The sequence below is a fragment of the Salmo salar genome, chromosome ssa04 (genome assembly GCF_905237065.1).
Source record: "Salmo salar chromosome ssa04, Ssal_v3.1, whole genome shotgun sequence".
In the NCBI taxonomy this organism is placed as follows: Eukaryota; Metazoa; Chordata; class Actinopteri; order Salmoniformes; family Salmonidae; genus Salmo; species Salmo salar.
In genome coordinates, this window is record NC_059445.1 from 11,641,972 (window position 1) to 11,659,872 (window position 17,901).

Here is a 17,901-nt window from a genome sequence, read left to right on the forward strand (position 1 = left end):
CAAAGCAACTTACAGTCATGTTTTTATATTTTGTATTTTACATGTATGGGTGGTCCTGGGAATCAAACCCACTATTGCAAGTGCCATGCTCTACCAAATGAGCTACAGCGGACCACTAATGAAGGGCTTGGTGATTAGTTGGATATTTGAATCAGGTGTGCTTGTATTGTATCAAATAAGGAACAAGATGGAGGTTTGGGAAACTGCAGTAGCCTATACACTCTTAGAAAAAAGGGTTCAAAAAGTGTTATTCGGCTGTCCCCATAGGAGAACCCTTTTTGGTTCCAGGTAAAACCATTTGGGGTTCCATGTAGAACCCTCTGTGGAAAGGGTTCTACATTGAACCAAAAAGCATTCTACCTGAAACCGAAAAGGGTTCTTCAAAGGGTTCTTTGGCTGCCCCCATATGAGAACCCTTTGAAGAACCCTTTTAGGTTCTAGATAGCACCTTTTTATAGGCCTACTAAACAGTGTTCAGAGTGTTCCGGTATCAACTATTGATAATAGTAAAGTAACAAGTCGTTTGTAATACAAAATACATTCTTTATTTATTCATCCATCACTGTAAATGCACAGAAAATATCTGCTGAAAACAGTAGGACAGTGACATTTGCCTCAATGCGATCGTATTCGTGGCTTATTGGGTGTGTGGCTTTCAGTTAGTTATTTTTGGCCACCCATCCCATGAAAGTGAATGTCATTCCAGTTCATATGAACGTCATTCCAGCTTGCTATGAAATCTATCTGATGGTATTTGCATGTTTAGGTAAAAATACCAATAATGTCCCGTTTGGAACACTGACAAGTAGAGAGCCTATAAACACCGCACAATCTGATTGGGGCCAAGCCCACCCAGGGCCACCAGTGCCGACGCGACAGACTTGAACTAACCTTGCTGCAATGTCCCCTTTTAATCATCTCACCCAGTCATTTTTGTTGTTACCTTAATATCTTTCTAATGTTTATTATTATCTGTACATGATATACATTGATTCTTAAATACAATTTCAATCGTTTCCACATTATATACAATATAAGAGCTTATTGAAGTTAGAAAACTGTTGGAAATGGTGCCTGGAAAACAAACGTAAAACAAAATGGAGGTACATATTATTGCATTGACTATGTACTGTGAACAACTGGTTAAGTTTATCATTGAAAATCATCTAATATTGAAAAACAATGAGCAGGTAGGTACACTGTACATCCAGTAAGACGTGTAAAAAGTAAGCATTTTCCCAGACTCATGAGAAATAAAAAAGATGAAAACATTCTAGAAGGTGCAGGTCACATTTCATAGGTATTGTATAGTGAAATTATTAATTGAATACAGATTGCAAATGTTGGGGGAAATACCAAAAGGTTATTGGGCATATTTGCAATTACGGTAATATTTTCAGGAATTGTAAGTAGTAGTAACAGATAAAACCATGTGTTCAATATGTCCTGATTGAATTCCTGGATTCCTGGTTGTGGTCTCAGCTCCAGTCATATGGATGTCATTTGAAGACTAGAGGCACTTTGGGGTCTGGTATCAGTTCTACACCACTGACCCTCCAGTCCTGTGGTTGAACCAATCAAACTGAATCTCTTTGGATTCTAGCCTGCAATCAAACTGAATATGTTTGGATTCTAGCCTGGATTCTATCAAAATATAGAAAACTAAACATGTTTGGATTCCAGGCTCTTAATAGCCTTACTATGGCATACGTCTACACTTAGACTCAACTGAGACAAATCCAGGCGAGTTCTCAACCCAAATGAACACTTATGCGAGATTCTGGAGCGGTGCCTGAGACAGTATTTTCCACCACCATCAACAAAACACCAAATGATGGAATTTCTTCTGGAAGACTCATCTCACATCCCTCCAATAGAGTTCCAGACACTTGTAAAATCTATGCCGAGGTGCACTGAAGCTGTTCTGGATCGTGGTTGCTCAACGGCCTATTGAAACACTTTATGTTGGTGTTTCCGTTATTTTGACAGTAACCTGTATATCTATGTTCATAATCTATACAAAACATATATGCTTTTTGTTCTTTACTAGCATGGTTGAGCCTACATGTTGGTTTGAGAGTCATTGTTATTGTAGGCGACTATTCGTTTGGAGATTCCCACATTGGTTACACTATTGGAGTGAACGTTACAAATAGAATCAGAATAGTGAGATTACAATAGAGCTTGTATCGGTTAGCTGGGGTTCTGTCATTCCCTTAGTGTGAAAATATCATATGTGAAATATGTGCCAAAAACAAACAGAACTAGTAAACAAAGGGTGCATCACAGCAGTCTTGCCTTCATAAGGATAGACAGGAAGAGGATGATGTTTCTATGCCATTGGTTAATGATGGCTGTAATAAAGATATGTCTTTTCTTTTCATGATGTGAAAATATATGCAACATTTTAAGGAACTTGTACATAAACCACATCCAACTTTGTGAAGAGCCTTCGACATAAAGAAGTTATTTTGCATAAAGTCCTCGAGAACCCGCTGAACAACTTAATGATGAATGCAACATTCTCAGAACTTTGTGGGAATGTTCTGAGCTGGAACACAACCAAACAGGAAGGATCATACATGGAACGGTGCCAAATGTTCTCAGAAGAACCTTCTTCTTTGCTTTAGTTTGCTGGGTATCAACCAGCCCTTAACATCTTCCATTCACTCTCTTAATCTCTCTTTCCCAGTCTCTCATCTCATGTCATCTCCTGGTTCTCCTCCCCCGAAAGCAGGTCGGAGGAAGACAAAGAGAAAGGCCTCGGCGGACAGCCCTGCCTCACCCTTCAGATCCTCTGGCACATGTGAAGCCTGGACTTGGAGGAGGAGGTGGCATCCTTCCAGACCTTGCAGGAGAGGCCCTTGGCACAGTCGCAGCGCTGGAAGATCTCCAGGCCGTGGGAGCCCTTCTTCCTCTGCTTGGTGCACACCTCGCCCTGCCGCAGCACCGGCTTGCAGATCTTGGTCCAGAAGTGGCGAGCGCAGCAGTAGCCCACGGAGCAGTCTGACGAGCGCAGGCACGGGTCGCCCTCGTGTCCTGGTCAAGGGATGGAGAGAAAGGAGTCTTAACATGGACTACTATGAGGGAAGATGTAGGGTGCACATGCAAAACATAGACCTTTTTTTACTTTTCAGCATGTATTGATATACTCTGATCCTTTACTGCATGTACTAGTATAGAATACTATATAATCTACTGTGGACTCTATTACCATTCCTTATTTAGAGTATGGACAATTCATGGCCATTCATCAATTTGTAGAGAGTAATCATGCTCTTACATGTGAAAGGTACAGTACACTCTACAGGGAAAATCCCCCAACTACTAAGCCACAGGAAATGCCCATTATCTTTGTTTTGATTTCCATAGGAAAGAGCTCAAACATACCTTAAGCTTTCTTTTCATCTCAATTCAAATTACATTACAGGGCTATTATATTAGTGGAAATTAGTGAAATGTCCTTAGATTTATCAACTAAATTAACCTATTTCAGGTAGAACTTGATATTCTTGGCAGGAGGTTTATATTACAGGTTTATATAGTCTTTCAAAGGATGTAATTAGTACGACAAATATTTATGATCCATGTTATTTAGTCACGCAAGTTTTCTGTGAAACAACCCAGTTTCCCCTGTGCCAGAGGGGCTTTCTCGACACACCCCAGCCGTCCTGTAACTCTGGCAAAACCTCAATTTCTTGTAAGGGGTTTGTTTCGAAATGAAGTTCCAATCAACAACATGAAGTTCCCACTCAGTGCTCTGCCTGAATGGAATGTTTAATATGTTGTGTTGATCTCTCGACTCTCCCTCCAATGTCACTGCAATTGAGTTGCAGAGGCGAGCAAGATGAGAGTCAGACGCAAATTAAAAAGTGAGTAGGCCTAGCGTTTACTCAAAATGACCTCAAACACCGCACCCTTTTTATACTGGCATTTTAGCATTGCGGCTATTCATTTCTCCAGAGGGCATTTATTGCACCGCCATTAAGGTGTCTCATTAGAGGGTAGAACTTTATTGACAACAACACTGCTTATACGAAGTGTAGGCCTATTCACTTGTTGAGTCAGGCTAAAACGAATGCCAAAAGGGGACTCAATAATAACTCCAGTTATTAATACCCCTACGAACCCCGCCAACTCTACATTCTGTGGTTTCACAAATGTATATGAGACAGCGTGGTGCTGTCAGCGAGAGTGTTTGTATGCCTGGTTTATGTAGGTGCCGTGGGGAACAGCAAGGGGCCACTGTGGTTTGGTTTCTCTCAGCCAGGCCCCCATGCTGAGCCGTGGTCTCTGAGGTTCGCAGCTGATATACGAGCTAGCGGGTAATTATAGCGGTCGTTCGCGGACTGGCGTCTCTTTAACTTCGTGTGACTACAGACAAGTAACAGAGAACAGGGACAACAGAGATTCAGCGCCGTGGACCAGGATCAGCCAGAGATATTGCGATTGCGAAATCGGAAAAGGAAACAGAGATCCCTTCATATGACTCTATATCTTCTCCCAGGCCAGGCCGAGAGGCAGTCTTCAGACCTGGGTTCAACTGGTATCGAAGATCTTTCAAATACTATAGCTGTGCTTGACTAAGCGTGCCTGGTACAATGGAACCAATGGAGTAGTTCCAGAAGTACAAACCCCACCCATCTCTCCAGGCAATCTCAATCGAACACTCAAAGCATTTTATGCAGATTTTAAATACTATTTAAACCCTGGTCTGTTTACAGCTGTATAACAAGTAGGTGAAATGGCTACCTTTAATAGAGTGTTTGGCTTGCGCTGCTTTCCCACTCTTCTTCCAGTCGACAGTGCTGTCCTTGGTGGAGAGCTTGTTGTGGTCGTCCAAGGCTGAGATGTGAGGTGAGAGGATGCTCTCCGAGATAGGGACACAGACATCTACATGGATACGGCCAGCGGAGAGAGAGAAGTTAGAGGTGAGCTCAACCACCACATAGTCATGATTGACTTGATTTCGTTACAGCTAAAGACAAGCCAGGGTTTGATAGATACAGCGTCATATTCCGTCTTCTATATGAATTTCTGTTGAGGTTGGTCAATGACAGTTGTTTAACTTGTGTTATTAGAGATCATATTGCCATTACAGCTACCCCGTGACTAGTACATGTGGTTATCATTCATGTCTATTGCAGTTCATCTCTCAGAGAACACAGAGCAGAGAATTCAGTGCTGACCTATGGGTAGAAAGCATGTGTTCAATATGGTTTAAATGTAATTGCTCCCTCATTTTTTATTTAACCTTTATTTAACTAGGCAAGTCAGTTAAAAACAAATTCTTATTTTCAATGACGGCCTAGGAACACTGCCTTGTTCAGGGGCAGAACAACAGATTTTTACTTTGTCAGCTCGGGGATTTGATCTAGCAACCTTTCAGGTTACTGGCCCAACGCTCTAACCACTAGGCTACCTGCCGCCCCATTTAAATTTCCTCTGTACTAGATAGATATCCCTCTCTGTTGCATGACACCCATCCAATATGTCTGTTAGGAATGTTCTTGTAATACGACAGAGGCATGGTGTGCTGACAAGTTTTCACTTCACACCGACTTTAGAAATGCTGACTTAAGAAGTAAGAGAGGTCAGTCAAGACAACGTACAGTTGCTGCAGCGGTTGCTGGGGCAGCACATGGCGTCTCTATGGCAACGCTTCTTCCTCCGTCGGCAGGTGAGACAGCGGGAGGGTGCTTGCTGAGGGCTGTGGCAGTAGCTTCCTACAGTGCACTCCTTATCGCTGCTGCATGGGTACACCTGTAGATGTCAAAACAAACACATTCAGAATCATGGATAATGATCACATGTATGTATCAATTAGTGTCTTGTTAGCCCACATGGGCTGGGAACCTAAAAATAATAAATCAACTGATAATATTGGGGTTTATTAGGGTGGTAGCCCCGACCGGGACTCGAACCCTTAGCGGTTATGCCAAGAGGTCTGAAACCTCTGGACGAGGTCACTAGGTATTGGACTAAGGTCACTAATGCGGTCACGTACAGTCATTAGTTAGGGAACAGTGACACTGCGGTTCAACTCAGGCTAACTAGCAACAAACCTGTCATCCATAACGTTGCCGTTTTTTATAATTGCATCATAAAAAACATAATGTTTTGTCGGTAATGGTTACCAGACATGACGGAAAACGCTTTTGGTTCCACTTACAGTCATATAAACCCCACTCCTAGACTCCACTACTTCTAACCGTCACTAATTTCCCTGTCTCCCATGGCATTTTTATGTGACGGCTTTAAAAAGTCCAACAGAAATTGCTCAAGACAGTAAGCAGATTAGCAGAGTGTGTTCTGTAGGAATTCCTTCTGAAGAACCAGACCTTTTTCCAACGGTGGAAAACAGTCCGTAGACTAGAGAGAGAGAGAGAAGGGGGACAGCTGCCTCTCGCTGCCTCTCACTCAGCTTCTACGTGCCAACCTACGGCCAGGAATATCTTCAGATATTCCAAACAATGGAGCCATTACCGTATCCCCGCCCAAGAAAAACACAAGTCAAGGTTCACTCTATATCGAGATGGCTTTCAGAAGCCTAAATAGTTCAATGAAGCAGTCATTGGATAATAGCACCACTTGGCTATGGAGTTAGTCCGTTTTGCGACCAACCGTTTTTCTAATTGGGTACCTGGGGATTTGAAAAGCAAGTATTTGGCATCCGTGGTCCTTTTCTTACTTTTCCATCTCATAATTCCCCAGATTGATTCTCTAAGATCCCTGAGATCTGAAATGGCACCTGGTCAAAAGTCTACTATTTAGGCAATAGGATGCCATTTCAGACAGTGCCTGAGACATAGGCCGTAGTCTGGTGAAGCGATGGCAACGTGATAACAATTCAATGTGATTTCCTTCAGTCCTCAGCCACCAACCGGGTCTGCTGAACACATTGATTTAGGTGAACCGAGATGACCGAGGAAGAACCGCGGTGTGACCATAAACATAGCAACCATTCAACCACAGTCCACACGGCAGCCATAATGAAAGCTCACTTTCACAACAAGTGCATACAGCAATACACACAACCACGGGATTGTACTTTTTTTTTTTACACATGGCGTACCGTCTGGTAGCCCCCAGCGTCGCACGAGTATGAGGGCAAACGAGTTCAAATGAAATAATATCGTAGTCAGATTATATAGTGTTGTGAGAGGGTTTTGAACATGTCGAGTGAGAGGGGACACTGTACTGTACACAAGCAACTCCTCCTTGGACAAAGTCCAGAGTCGATCGATGAGGCTGTTTCAGTCTTTTGCTGAGGTCTGGCCACTCCAACATCAGCCACCAGGCACCAGCCACCAGGCAACATGCCACCAGCCACTAGCCACCAGGCACCCGTCAACATGCATTAGTGTCCACTTTGTATAAACTACACAATACCAACCCCAAAAATGCACAACAATGACAACAGACATCGCCACGAACAGCCTATTTAGGTTTTCTCCGTCCAATGTTAGATTGACGTAATAGCAACATGTTTGGGCTGCCCTACATCGGGCTGGTGCTGTACTGACAGATCTGCATAAGAACTGACCGCCATTGCAAAGCATTGAATAATAAACATGTGAATACTAGAACAGAAAATCATTACAGTCACATTACAGTCACAATAATAACGTGGATTAGGATTCAGAAGGGTTACGTCACCATAACAGGCCTTGTTGCTAAATGAAAATGTACACCACATGTTCGAGCGGGCTCTCAAAAACCGAATATCTCAATATCTTCAGATCAGATGTTATTTAAAATCCATGTGCTTAAATAAACTGAACAGGCTTAGAGGTATTTGGACCTTGTGTGAGCAACGTCGAGTTTGTCACATTGAAAACACATGGAGAAACGAATAAACGTCCAGTAATACGATGACAATAAGAGGAAACAGAAAAATAATAAGTTGCAGCACGGTAATATCCTAAATGGTGCCACAGCTGTTATCGAAGCTCAGGTCAACCTTTTATGTATGGAAGGACTTGCTTTTCCAAGACTTATCAAGACATTTCCAAGAAAGTATTATTGATTAATAACCTTTAAGCAATAATGCGTTCTTGGAAGTGAAACCATTAAGCAATAATAATAATAATAATTGGAAATGTTTTGATAAGTCTTGGAAAAGCAAGTCCTTCCAACCATAAAAGGTTGACGTGTTTCTGAACTGGGCTTGTGCCCAATTTCTCCTGCAGTGAAGCGAGGCGAATGTAATGTAGAGCTAACAGGGTATTTTACATGCTAGCCTATGTCCACAATGACATCGTCATAGCCAAGACTTTCAGATCATGTTCATGTTCTCAAGTTCAGTGGTATCAATTTAGGCCTGTGGCTGCCCATAACCTAATGTAGCAGGCATGAAAGAAAACGCCTGAGCGGAGTTCCCACATCCGGTCTTCAGCGGAAAAGGAAGCTAGGTTGTATCCGGTCGTTGGCAACTCTGCTGCCCATGAACAATTAACTAGCCCTAAGAGAAGAAGAAATAAGACTTGGTTAACCTCACAATGCTCTGAAGCATTGACCAATGAGATCAACACCACATGAAAGTGTGTAGCTATGTTCTGATGTTGAAAAATAGCCTTTAATCTTGAAATGTGAAGATACATATCTTGGCCCTACAGTACCCTATACAGTCTCTCAGATTTTTAGCAGGTGGTTCCTGGCTAAGCAGTCTAGGATTGATTACAGTGGAGCTGTACTGTACTCTGCTGTAGGAAGGCCCTCCCCTTCCTCCCTCACCTCTTCCATCAAGCCTCCATCATTTCACAGGAGCCCTTTGAAATCCAATGACCGATAATCTCACTTTATCTTGCCATATTTCAAAACACCTCATTGACGCCACGGTCCTCTGAGGGGAGGCGGCGGTTTCGTTTGGATGCGTCTCATTTGATCACGACTCCACTAGCTGACTTTATTGACCACTTTTTTTTGCCGCCGCCACTCCCAGTCCCCTATTTTCCCTAGACGCACCATATCACATGAAAGCAAGAGGCTATCCCTGTTAGAGGAAGTGGGCTGTGTACCTCTCTGGGCATGCAGGCTACACCATAAAGAGGGAGACAGACGCGGAGCGATGAGGGAAGGCCCCTGGCTCCCCAGTCCTGTCTCGTGCTGCTCTCGTGGTGTTATAAGTGGCCTGGGCTTTGAAGGTAAAGGGAGGGAGGGAGGGAGGGAGGGAGGGAGGGAGGGAGGGAGGGAGGGGAGGAGCAATCTCCAGCATACACCAGTTTAACTCCAGGATACATGAGTCTTTGAACCTGTCCCTTACTCTGTATTTGCCCGTATTTACCCAGCATCAGTCATTCCTAAGGACTGATATCATAATATGATAGGAGTGTAACACATGTTCTTTACACCACAACACAAAGTTAGTGGAGTGTTATTTACCTCAAGTCTAGTCACGGCAGATGAGGCAGCTACTGTACTTCAGGGCAACTGTGACACGTAAGATTCTGTCATTTAGCCAACTGTCAGAATGTATATTCAAACCGTTCAAACATCAAAAGTCTGGTTAGAAAGGCGAGCTCTGCTCACTATTCACTTAAGAAGATTAAAAGTATGGCGTAAGTAATATACACACACACACACACACACACACACACACACACACACACACACACACACACACACACACACACACACACACACACACACACACACACACACACACAGTTAAGAGAACTTGGAGGGCAATTGAACTTGACCTTGGATAATCAAGCATGGAAACCTGAAACTGTGATTGGTAATCACGGTCAGCAGCACCGAGCCTCACTGAGTCTAATAAACTATGTCACCAAGTAAACAAACATCCTCTGCCCTCTAAGGAGAGACGGTCTCACAGTATCAGATAACAAAGGGACAGCATAAAACACGTACGCGTCATAAGAACCTTAAGAATACAACTTTGGCTCTTTCATCACTCAAAACACAGGTCTTTGACGGGTTAAATCCTGGATTGTATCGGTCTGTGACTCTGGTGACAGAGTCTCCAGATAGGCTACACCAGAGTCATGTGCTGAATTTAGAGAGTTGGGTCAACTTGGAACATTTTGTATATTGTTCTAATTCCAGACATTCAGTTACATAAATGTTTTTAAATATTCCCCATGTAATGTTAATGGAGAGCTAACATGGCTGCCGTACACTGAGTATACAAAACATTAGGAACACCTTTTGCCCTCAGAACAGCCTCAGTTAGTCGGGGCATGGACTCTACAAGTTGTCGAAAAGCGTTCCACAGGGATGCTGGTCCATGTTGACTCCAATGCTTCCCAAAGTTGTGTCAAGTTGGCTGGATGTCCTTTGGGTGGTGGACCATTCTTGACACACACCGGAAACTGTTGTACATTAAAAACCCAGCAGCGTCGCCGTTTTTGACTGAAACCGGTGCGCCTGGTACCTACTACTGTACCATGCCCCGTTCAAAGGCACTTCAATCTTTTGTCTTGCCCATTCACCCTCTGAACGCCACACATTCACAATCCATGTCTCAATAGTCTCAATGCTTAAAAATCCTTATTTAACCTGTCTCCTCCCCTTCATCTACACTGATTGAAGTAGATTTAACAGGTGACATCAATAAGGGATCAAAGCTTCCACCTGGATTCACCTGGTCATGAAAAGAGCAGGTGTTCTTAATGTTTTGTACACTCAGCGTAGAGCGTTGAAGTGTCATGGAAACGTATCAGAATGCAGAAACCTCAATGTCCTAACTCTTTAAATACACTCAGAACCATATTGGCCCTACAGCAGCGATCAAAAGAAGGGCACATGACTGAGCCGGAAACCCCAGTCAGAGCTGGGTGTAGCTGTGAGGTGTTAGCCTGTGGATAGAGAAGGGCTCTGTGTCTCCTGACTCTCATTAACAGGTCTAAGTACAGAGGGAAGTGAAATGAATTCCCCTCAGGATACTCTGCTGGCCTGCTAGGGCCCCTGATATCCATTATGGCCCATCTGGGGCCCACACTCGCCCCCCAGGGCCTGCTGACTGGAGGGGTGAGAGACAGCCAGGAGACCTGCTGGGCCCCCCTGACTGGAGGGCTGAGAGACAGCCAGGAGACCCGCCGGACCCCTGAGACGGAGGAGACGGAGCCTTGACGGCGGCTAGCCTAGCGCTAACAAGCACTCACACCTCGGCCTGCTTTGTTTCCCCCTCTCAGATCGTTAAGATCACTAAACAGTTACTTAACCCTGGAGGGGGTAGGGCGGGGCGCTGGCGGGGCGAGAGGGGGGGAAGAGAGGGGACCTAGCGCTCAACTTTTACAGGGGGAGCCTAAGCGATTCGGTCCTGGCTTGTTAAAATAATCTCTGTGTTGAATTAAACACCGTTTTAAGACTACTTAAAACTATATGGATGTCCAGGCACTGGTAGAAACAGCCAACCACTGTTACTGTACGCATGCCTCCACTTCCCCTTGTGGGTTCAGAGGTTAGGGTGGTGAACGTTCCCTGCCCATACCATCCATCTGTACTGGTTCTCTAACTTACTGGGAACCAGTGGCCACCCAGGAGCATCGGGTCTGAACATCTCCCAGTCAATAGGGCCTTTTACTTTGCGTTACTTCGGTTTGGTTTCACTCAAGTCAATTCAATGTGAGGGGGAATAGGGGACGGAGCCACACACCCATGCAGCTTGTCTTAATTGTAATGATTGAATCACTTGGGACAGTCACAACCTGACCTTGAGGTTGGAGCGCAAAGTGATTCATGTGACATTTATAGTCAGCGAGAGCGGAGAGCGGCAAAGTCAGTGCAAAACTTTATCAACAGCCGAGGGAAACAAAAACACATTAGGCTGTCATGGTACTTCCTATATAGATCCACCAATAGCTTTGACATGTTGGATAGAGCCCAAATTTACTAATCTGACCATTTAAACACCAAATTACACCCGGGTTTCCTGCAGGCTTCTCTGGGTGGCCGCCGTGCTCCCCTCCCCGACTCCCCGTCTCTAATTTGTGACTTTTGAAAGTGAGCCAGTGGGGGTGATTTATTGAGAGCTTATGTTGCAATCTTTCGCATATCCTTTCATGTCGGAGAATTGGAGGCCCTGAAGGAATACATTTCAACAGCCTGAATAATGCTGTATAAAAAATGAACACCATTCTTTTGAGGAGGTCTGCTGTTGGAGGAATCTGAGGGAGAAATGTGGGAAAGTGACGAAATGGATGTGATGGTGAATTATGGCGATAGTCTCTCAAACTGTGAAGTTTAGAAATGTTATAGGCGGACGATCACTCATGTCCTGATCCACTGCCTCTGTGAAGAAAGGTGTAATATTCTGCCAACGCTTCATCACGAATTATAACGACCTCAACATTACACCAACGTCTTCATAGATCTACAGGGTAGAGAAAGCCAAGGTTCAGCCAGAAGAGATTGGTTATAAAATGTGAGGTTTCACACCACCGCTTTCCACTGATGCCCCCCACGCAGCTCTAACCCACCGCATGTCTCTGACCCGGCCCATGTCTCTGACCCACCACATGTCTCTGACCCGGCCCATGTCTCTGACCCACCGCATGTCTCTGACCCGGCCCATGTCTCTGACCCACCGGCCCATGTCTCTGACCCACCACATGTCTCTGACCCACACAGCTCTGACCCACCACATGTCTCTGACCCACACAGCTCTGACCCACCACATGTCTCTGACCCACCACGTCTCTAACCCACCGCATGTCTCTGACCCACCACATGTCTCTGACCCACCACATGTCTCTGACCCACCGCATGTCTCTGACCCACCGCATGTCTCTGACCCACCGCATGTCTCTGACCCACCCCATGTCTCTGACCCACCGCATGTCTCTGACCCACACAGCTCTGACCCACCGCATGTCTCTGACCCACCGCATGTCTCTGACCCACCGCATGTCTCTGACCCGGCCCATGTCTCTGACCCACCGCATGTCTCTGACCCGGCCCATGTCTCTGACCCACCGCATGTCTCTGACCCACCTCATGTCTCTGACCCACCGCATGTCTCTGACCCACCGCATGTCTCTGACCCGGCCCATGTCTCTGACCCACCGCATGTCTCTGACCCACCGCATGTCTCTGACCCACCGCATGTCTCTGGCCCGGCCCATGTCTCTGACCCACCGCATGTCTCTGACCCACCTCATGTCTCCGACCCACCGCATGTCTCTGACCCACCGCATGTCTCTGACCCACCGCATGTCTCTGGCCCGGCAGGCACCCTGATCACCGGATAAGTGTTGGTGCAAATCAAAAAATCAAGGCAGGTTCACTTCAGAGTCAGGCCATTCTCTATAGAGTAAATTGTTCATTATGAGTATATCATCTAACATAAAAAGCTAGTGAGGACCTTTAGTCGCAAACAAAGCAATCACCATGACCCACTATTTGCATGGTTGACTGCTCAGTATCATCCACACTATAACAAAAGCTCCTATAAGCCATCACAAATTGATGCCACACGTTGCCAATTAAAAGCCCATGAAGACTTCAAGGTTCGTTACCTTTGATTTACATCAAAAACAACCACTTCAGATGCCACACAGCAGGTCAATAGAGTTTGCCTGTGGCCCGTGATTCATGTCTATGCTGTTGTTGAGTGCTGGCTGTAACGTTACAATGTTGGAAACCATTCTAGCAGACAGGAGACACGGGGAGACAGACCACCTCCCATTGAAACCATTAGCCATCTAAATGTGCCGTGGCATTTCACTCTTATAACAGTATGGTGGTGGTCTCCACACATACACACACTCATCCCCAGTGGTCCATTCTATCCAAACCACTCCAGTTTATTGCAATGGCAAAGTTGTAAGCAGACATTTAAACAGAGGTCTGGCACAGCTCTGTTGGCTGGAACGGTTCCCACTACACAGAAGAGACTGAAGCTATTCCCTTTAATCCTCACTGTCTGAGTGGTAGGATCTCAGAACAGTGCTCTCAGCAGTAGGGAGCAGCTCCCACACTACAGTGTCCACACACACACACACACACACACACACACACACACACACACACACACACACACACACACACACACACACACACACACACACACACACACACACACACACACACACACACACACACACACACACACACACAGCTCCCTACATAGGCTACAGACAGGCATATCCACTTCATCCACTGGTATCATTCCAAGTGACATTCTGGAGACCTATATAAGCCTACAGCAGACACTAGTCCAAGCCAAAGCTAAACTGTAGCCAACCAGTAGTTACCCTGGTATAAACACTTTGATTGTAAAAGACAAAGAGAATCAGCTGTTTCTTCTCTGTTGAGTTGAAATTATCTTTTTTTTTATGTGAAACGCTGGCTTAAAATGTGTAGCAGGGGAAAACAGAAATGTGGCGCCATCTACTGTTCAAGAAGATTCCAGAAATTACATAAACAGTGTTTCCTTTTACATTTGATAACAAAGCAACAAAAAAAAAAACATCTAAACTAATTTTGTCAACTTTCATATTAATTTACGTCATAAAACATTCATAAATAGTCTCATGAAAATATGTCAAAATTCAAATCAAATGTATTTATAAAGCCCTTTTTACATCAGCAGATTTCACAAAGTGCTTGTACAGAAACCCAGCCTAAAACCCCAAACAGCAAGCAATGCAGATGTAGAAGCACCGTGGCTTGGAGAAACTCCCTAGAAAGGCAGGAACCTAGGTAAAAACCACAGCTCTTCTGTCTGTGCCAAGTGGAGATTATAAGAGTACATGACCATTAAGGCCAGGTCGTTCTTCAAGATTTTCAAACGTTCAAAGGTGACCAGCAGGGTCAAATAATAATCACTGTGGTTGTAGACAGTGCAACAGGTCAGCACCTCAGGAGTAAATGTCAGTTGACTTTTCATAGCCGAGCATTCAGAGGTCGAGACAGCAGGTGGGGTACAGAGGGAGGGAGGGAGGGAGGGAGGGAGGGAGGAGGGAGGGAGGGAGGAGGGAGGGAGGGAGGGAGGGGGCTATTTATATGTGTAGCCTATTTAACTTCACCTACAAAATATGAACACATTATATACCTAAACATACAGTATGAACACATTATATACCTAAACATACAGTATGAACACATTATATACCTAAACATACAGTATGAACACATTATATACCTAAACATACAGTATGAACACATTATATACCTAAACATACAGTATGAACACATTATATACCTAAACATACAGTTTGAAAACATTACATACCTAAACATGCAGTATGAAAACATTATATACCTAAACATACAGTATGAACACATTATATACCTAAACATACAGTATGAACACATTATATACCTAAACATACAGTATGAACACATTATATACCTAAACATACAGTATGAACACATTATATACCTAAACATACAGTATGAACACATTATATACCTAAACATACAGTATGAACACATTATATACCTAAACATACAGTATGAACACATTATATACCTAAACATACAGTATGAACACATTATATACCTAAACATACAGTATGGCACCTGAGATCCAGTTTCAATAAAACAATTGGATAACTAATTAGGTAGAATGCTTTTCTACAATGAACCAAACTATAGCGTAGCTCCAGTGGTATAAAGTACTTAAATAAAAATACTTTAAAGTACTATTTAAGTATTTTTGGGCATATCTGTACTTTACTATTTATATTTTTGAAAACTTTTACTTCACTACATTCCTAAAGAAAATAATGTACATTGTACTCCATACCTTTTCTCGTTACATTTTGAATGCTTAGCAGAATAGGAAAATGATCCGATTCACGGACTTATCAAGAGAACATCCCTGGTCATCCCTATTGCCGCTGATCTGGCGGACTCACTAAACACATATGCTTCGTTTGTAAATTATGTTGGGGTATTGGAATGTGCCCCTTGTAATCGACACTTTAAAAACATTTAAGTGGCACCGTCTGGTTTGCTTAATATAAGGAATTTGAAATGATTTATACTTTTAATTAAGTATATTTTTGCAATTACATTTACTTTTGATACAATTATATTTAAATTGAAATACTTGTAGACTTTTGCTCAAGTAGTATTTTACTGGGTGACTTTCACTTTTACTTTAGTCATTTTCTATTAAGGTATCTTGACTTTTAGTCAAGTATGACAATTGGTTACTTTTTCTACTACTGTGTAGCTCTTTACCCCGAGGCACTAGGCCTATGCAGACAGCCAGGCTAATTCCCCACTGTGTTGAAACAGCAGGAACTGATAACACTTGGAGTGCATATTAAGTGGTCGGTAAGAGTATCCTTCACACTCAGCCCACAGTTCCGTCTAATAATTCCAGAAAGCGTCTGGAGCGGTTTAATGACATTAAGAACCAGACAGAAAATAATCCTCGGTGTTAACTTACTTTCTCTCACATTTCTACTGATCATGTTAATGATTTGCCTTGGAAGCGTGTTGGACCCGACAGTGGCGTCAAGGTCTGAGATGCAATTAAGGTTTATGAGGGGTCCAATCCCTGTAATTTCCAATAACGATTCACACATGAGAGGAGTTTTCATGGTACAGGGGCTGATACCGCTATTTTAGTTCTCGTCAAAAAACTTCCATGGGCAGTTGGGCACCTCGCGCAATGTTTGGGGGCATGCGTAAAGCAAAAACGCATGTATTGGAACAGTTGTAACCTGCCATTTAAAGGCAAAACGGAGACATCTAAAATACTTATACCAATACGATTATAAATTATTATTACCAATGTCCTCGCCAAAAGTTGTTACAATCAAATCATAACTACAGTAATATGTGTGTAAATCAAAAGAGAACGATGAGATTACCTGCGCAAGGATGTTGCCTTTCTTGGTGATCCCGGGTTGGAGGTTGGCTGAACGGTTCGTGGCCGGCGTGGGCTCTCCCAACAGAGCCGCTTTGATGGAGTTTGGCTTGGAGCGCTCTGCTCTCTGCGACTCTCCCATCCTCAAGGCCGCGACAAGCAGCGCGAAAACACACCAGAATCTATTCCGACTCAGGACGAGCATCCTTGGGAAACAATTGTTTAGAAATGTTGCCCAAAAAATAAAAACTGATTCGAATAGGATAAAGCGGGCGACCCGGACCTAGCCAATTACGCATAAAGGTATCACAGAAACGCGCGCTCTGTTACACTGTGTCCATGTGGTTAAGTTGACCGCTTGCAAATAAAGTCAATAACGGTAAGTGTTCTCTTTTCAACGAATCAGAAAAGGAAACGGGTTATTGCCATCGACATAAATGCCACTTTTATGGCAACACCAATAGCTCAATCTAAAAATCAAATCAAAATGATGAGCTTCAATGAATAAAAAAACGCTGACGCTCACAAGGTCAGGGTGAAACTTGACAAGCGACTTCCAGTCTGTCTCTCTGGCAGTAAGTGAATGCTTAGTGCGGCAGCCTGATATTTTATGATCTCGGATACTTTCTTTTTATAGGATTCTAATGGGTTTACTTCCTCCGCCCCCATTCAGAACTGACAAAGACTGAAACCGATCTGTACGTGCGCGCTGCGCATTGTCGTCTCGAGCCCCCGTCCCAGACTGGTCCCAGACGCCTGCACCAGAAGCCCTGTTGGGGAAAAACCTATAAAATTATACACTGTATAGTTTAACTGTGTGTGCTGACCTTTTTTATAACGAGACGGTTTGGGGCAAAGGAAATGAAAGAGAGGAATGAATAAAACTTCAGATAGATTGTCCAAATTTTTCTTGGTCTGTAACCTCCATCACACCTTCATGTAATGGACAAGTATCTAATTATTATTTAAAAAATAAAAACACCACAAAACACATTTATTTCCAATAGGCCTATAGTCATAATGTGCTTATGTACTTGTAATGAGGTATTTTATTGGAATTTTTATCTATGGTATGTGGATCTGGTTGCAATACAAATGTAGCCTTCTATGAC

The 17,901-nt window shown here is 43.7% G+C and overlaps 1 protein-coding gene across 1 annotated transcript; it reads right to left on the reverse strand.

The window, feature by feature from the left end:
• Positions 1-522: 522 nt before the first annotated feature.
• On the reverse strand, positions 523-17,402 carry LOC106610335 (dickkopf-related protein 2). Its single transcript, XM_014209633.2, has 4 exons — positions 16,794-17,402; positions 5,613-5,763; positions 4,753-4,893; positions 523-3,039 (listed from the first exon to the last, which is right to left on the reverse strand). Exons 1-4 carry the CDS (start codon positions 16,992-16,994, stop codon positions 2,789-2,791), a joined length of 744 nt encoding a protein of 247 aa, XP_014065108.2. The 5' UTR covers positions 16,995-17,402; the 3' UTR covers positions 523-2,788.
• Positions 17,403-17,901: the final 499 nt, after the last annotated feature.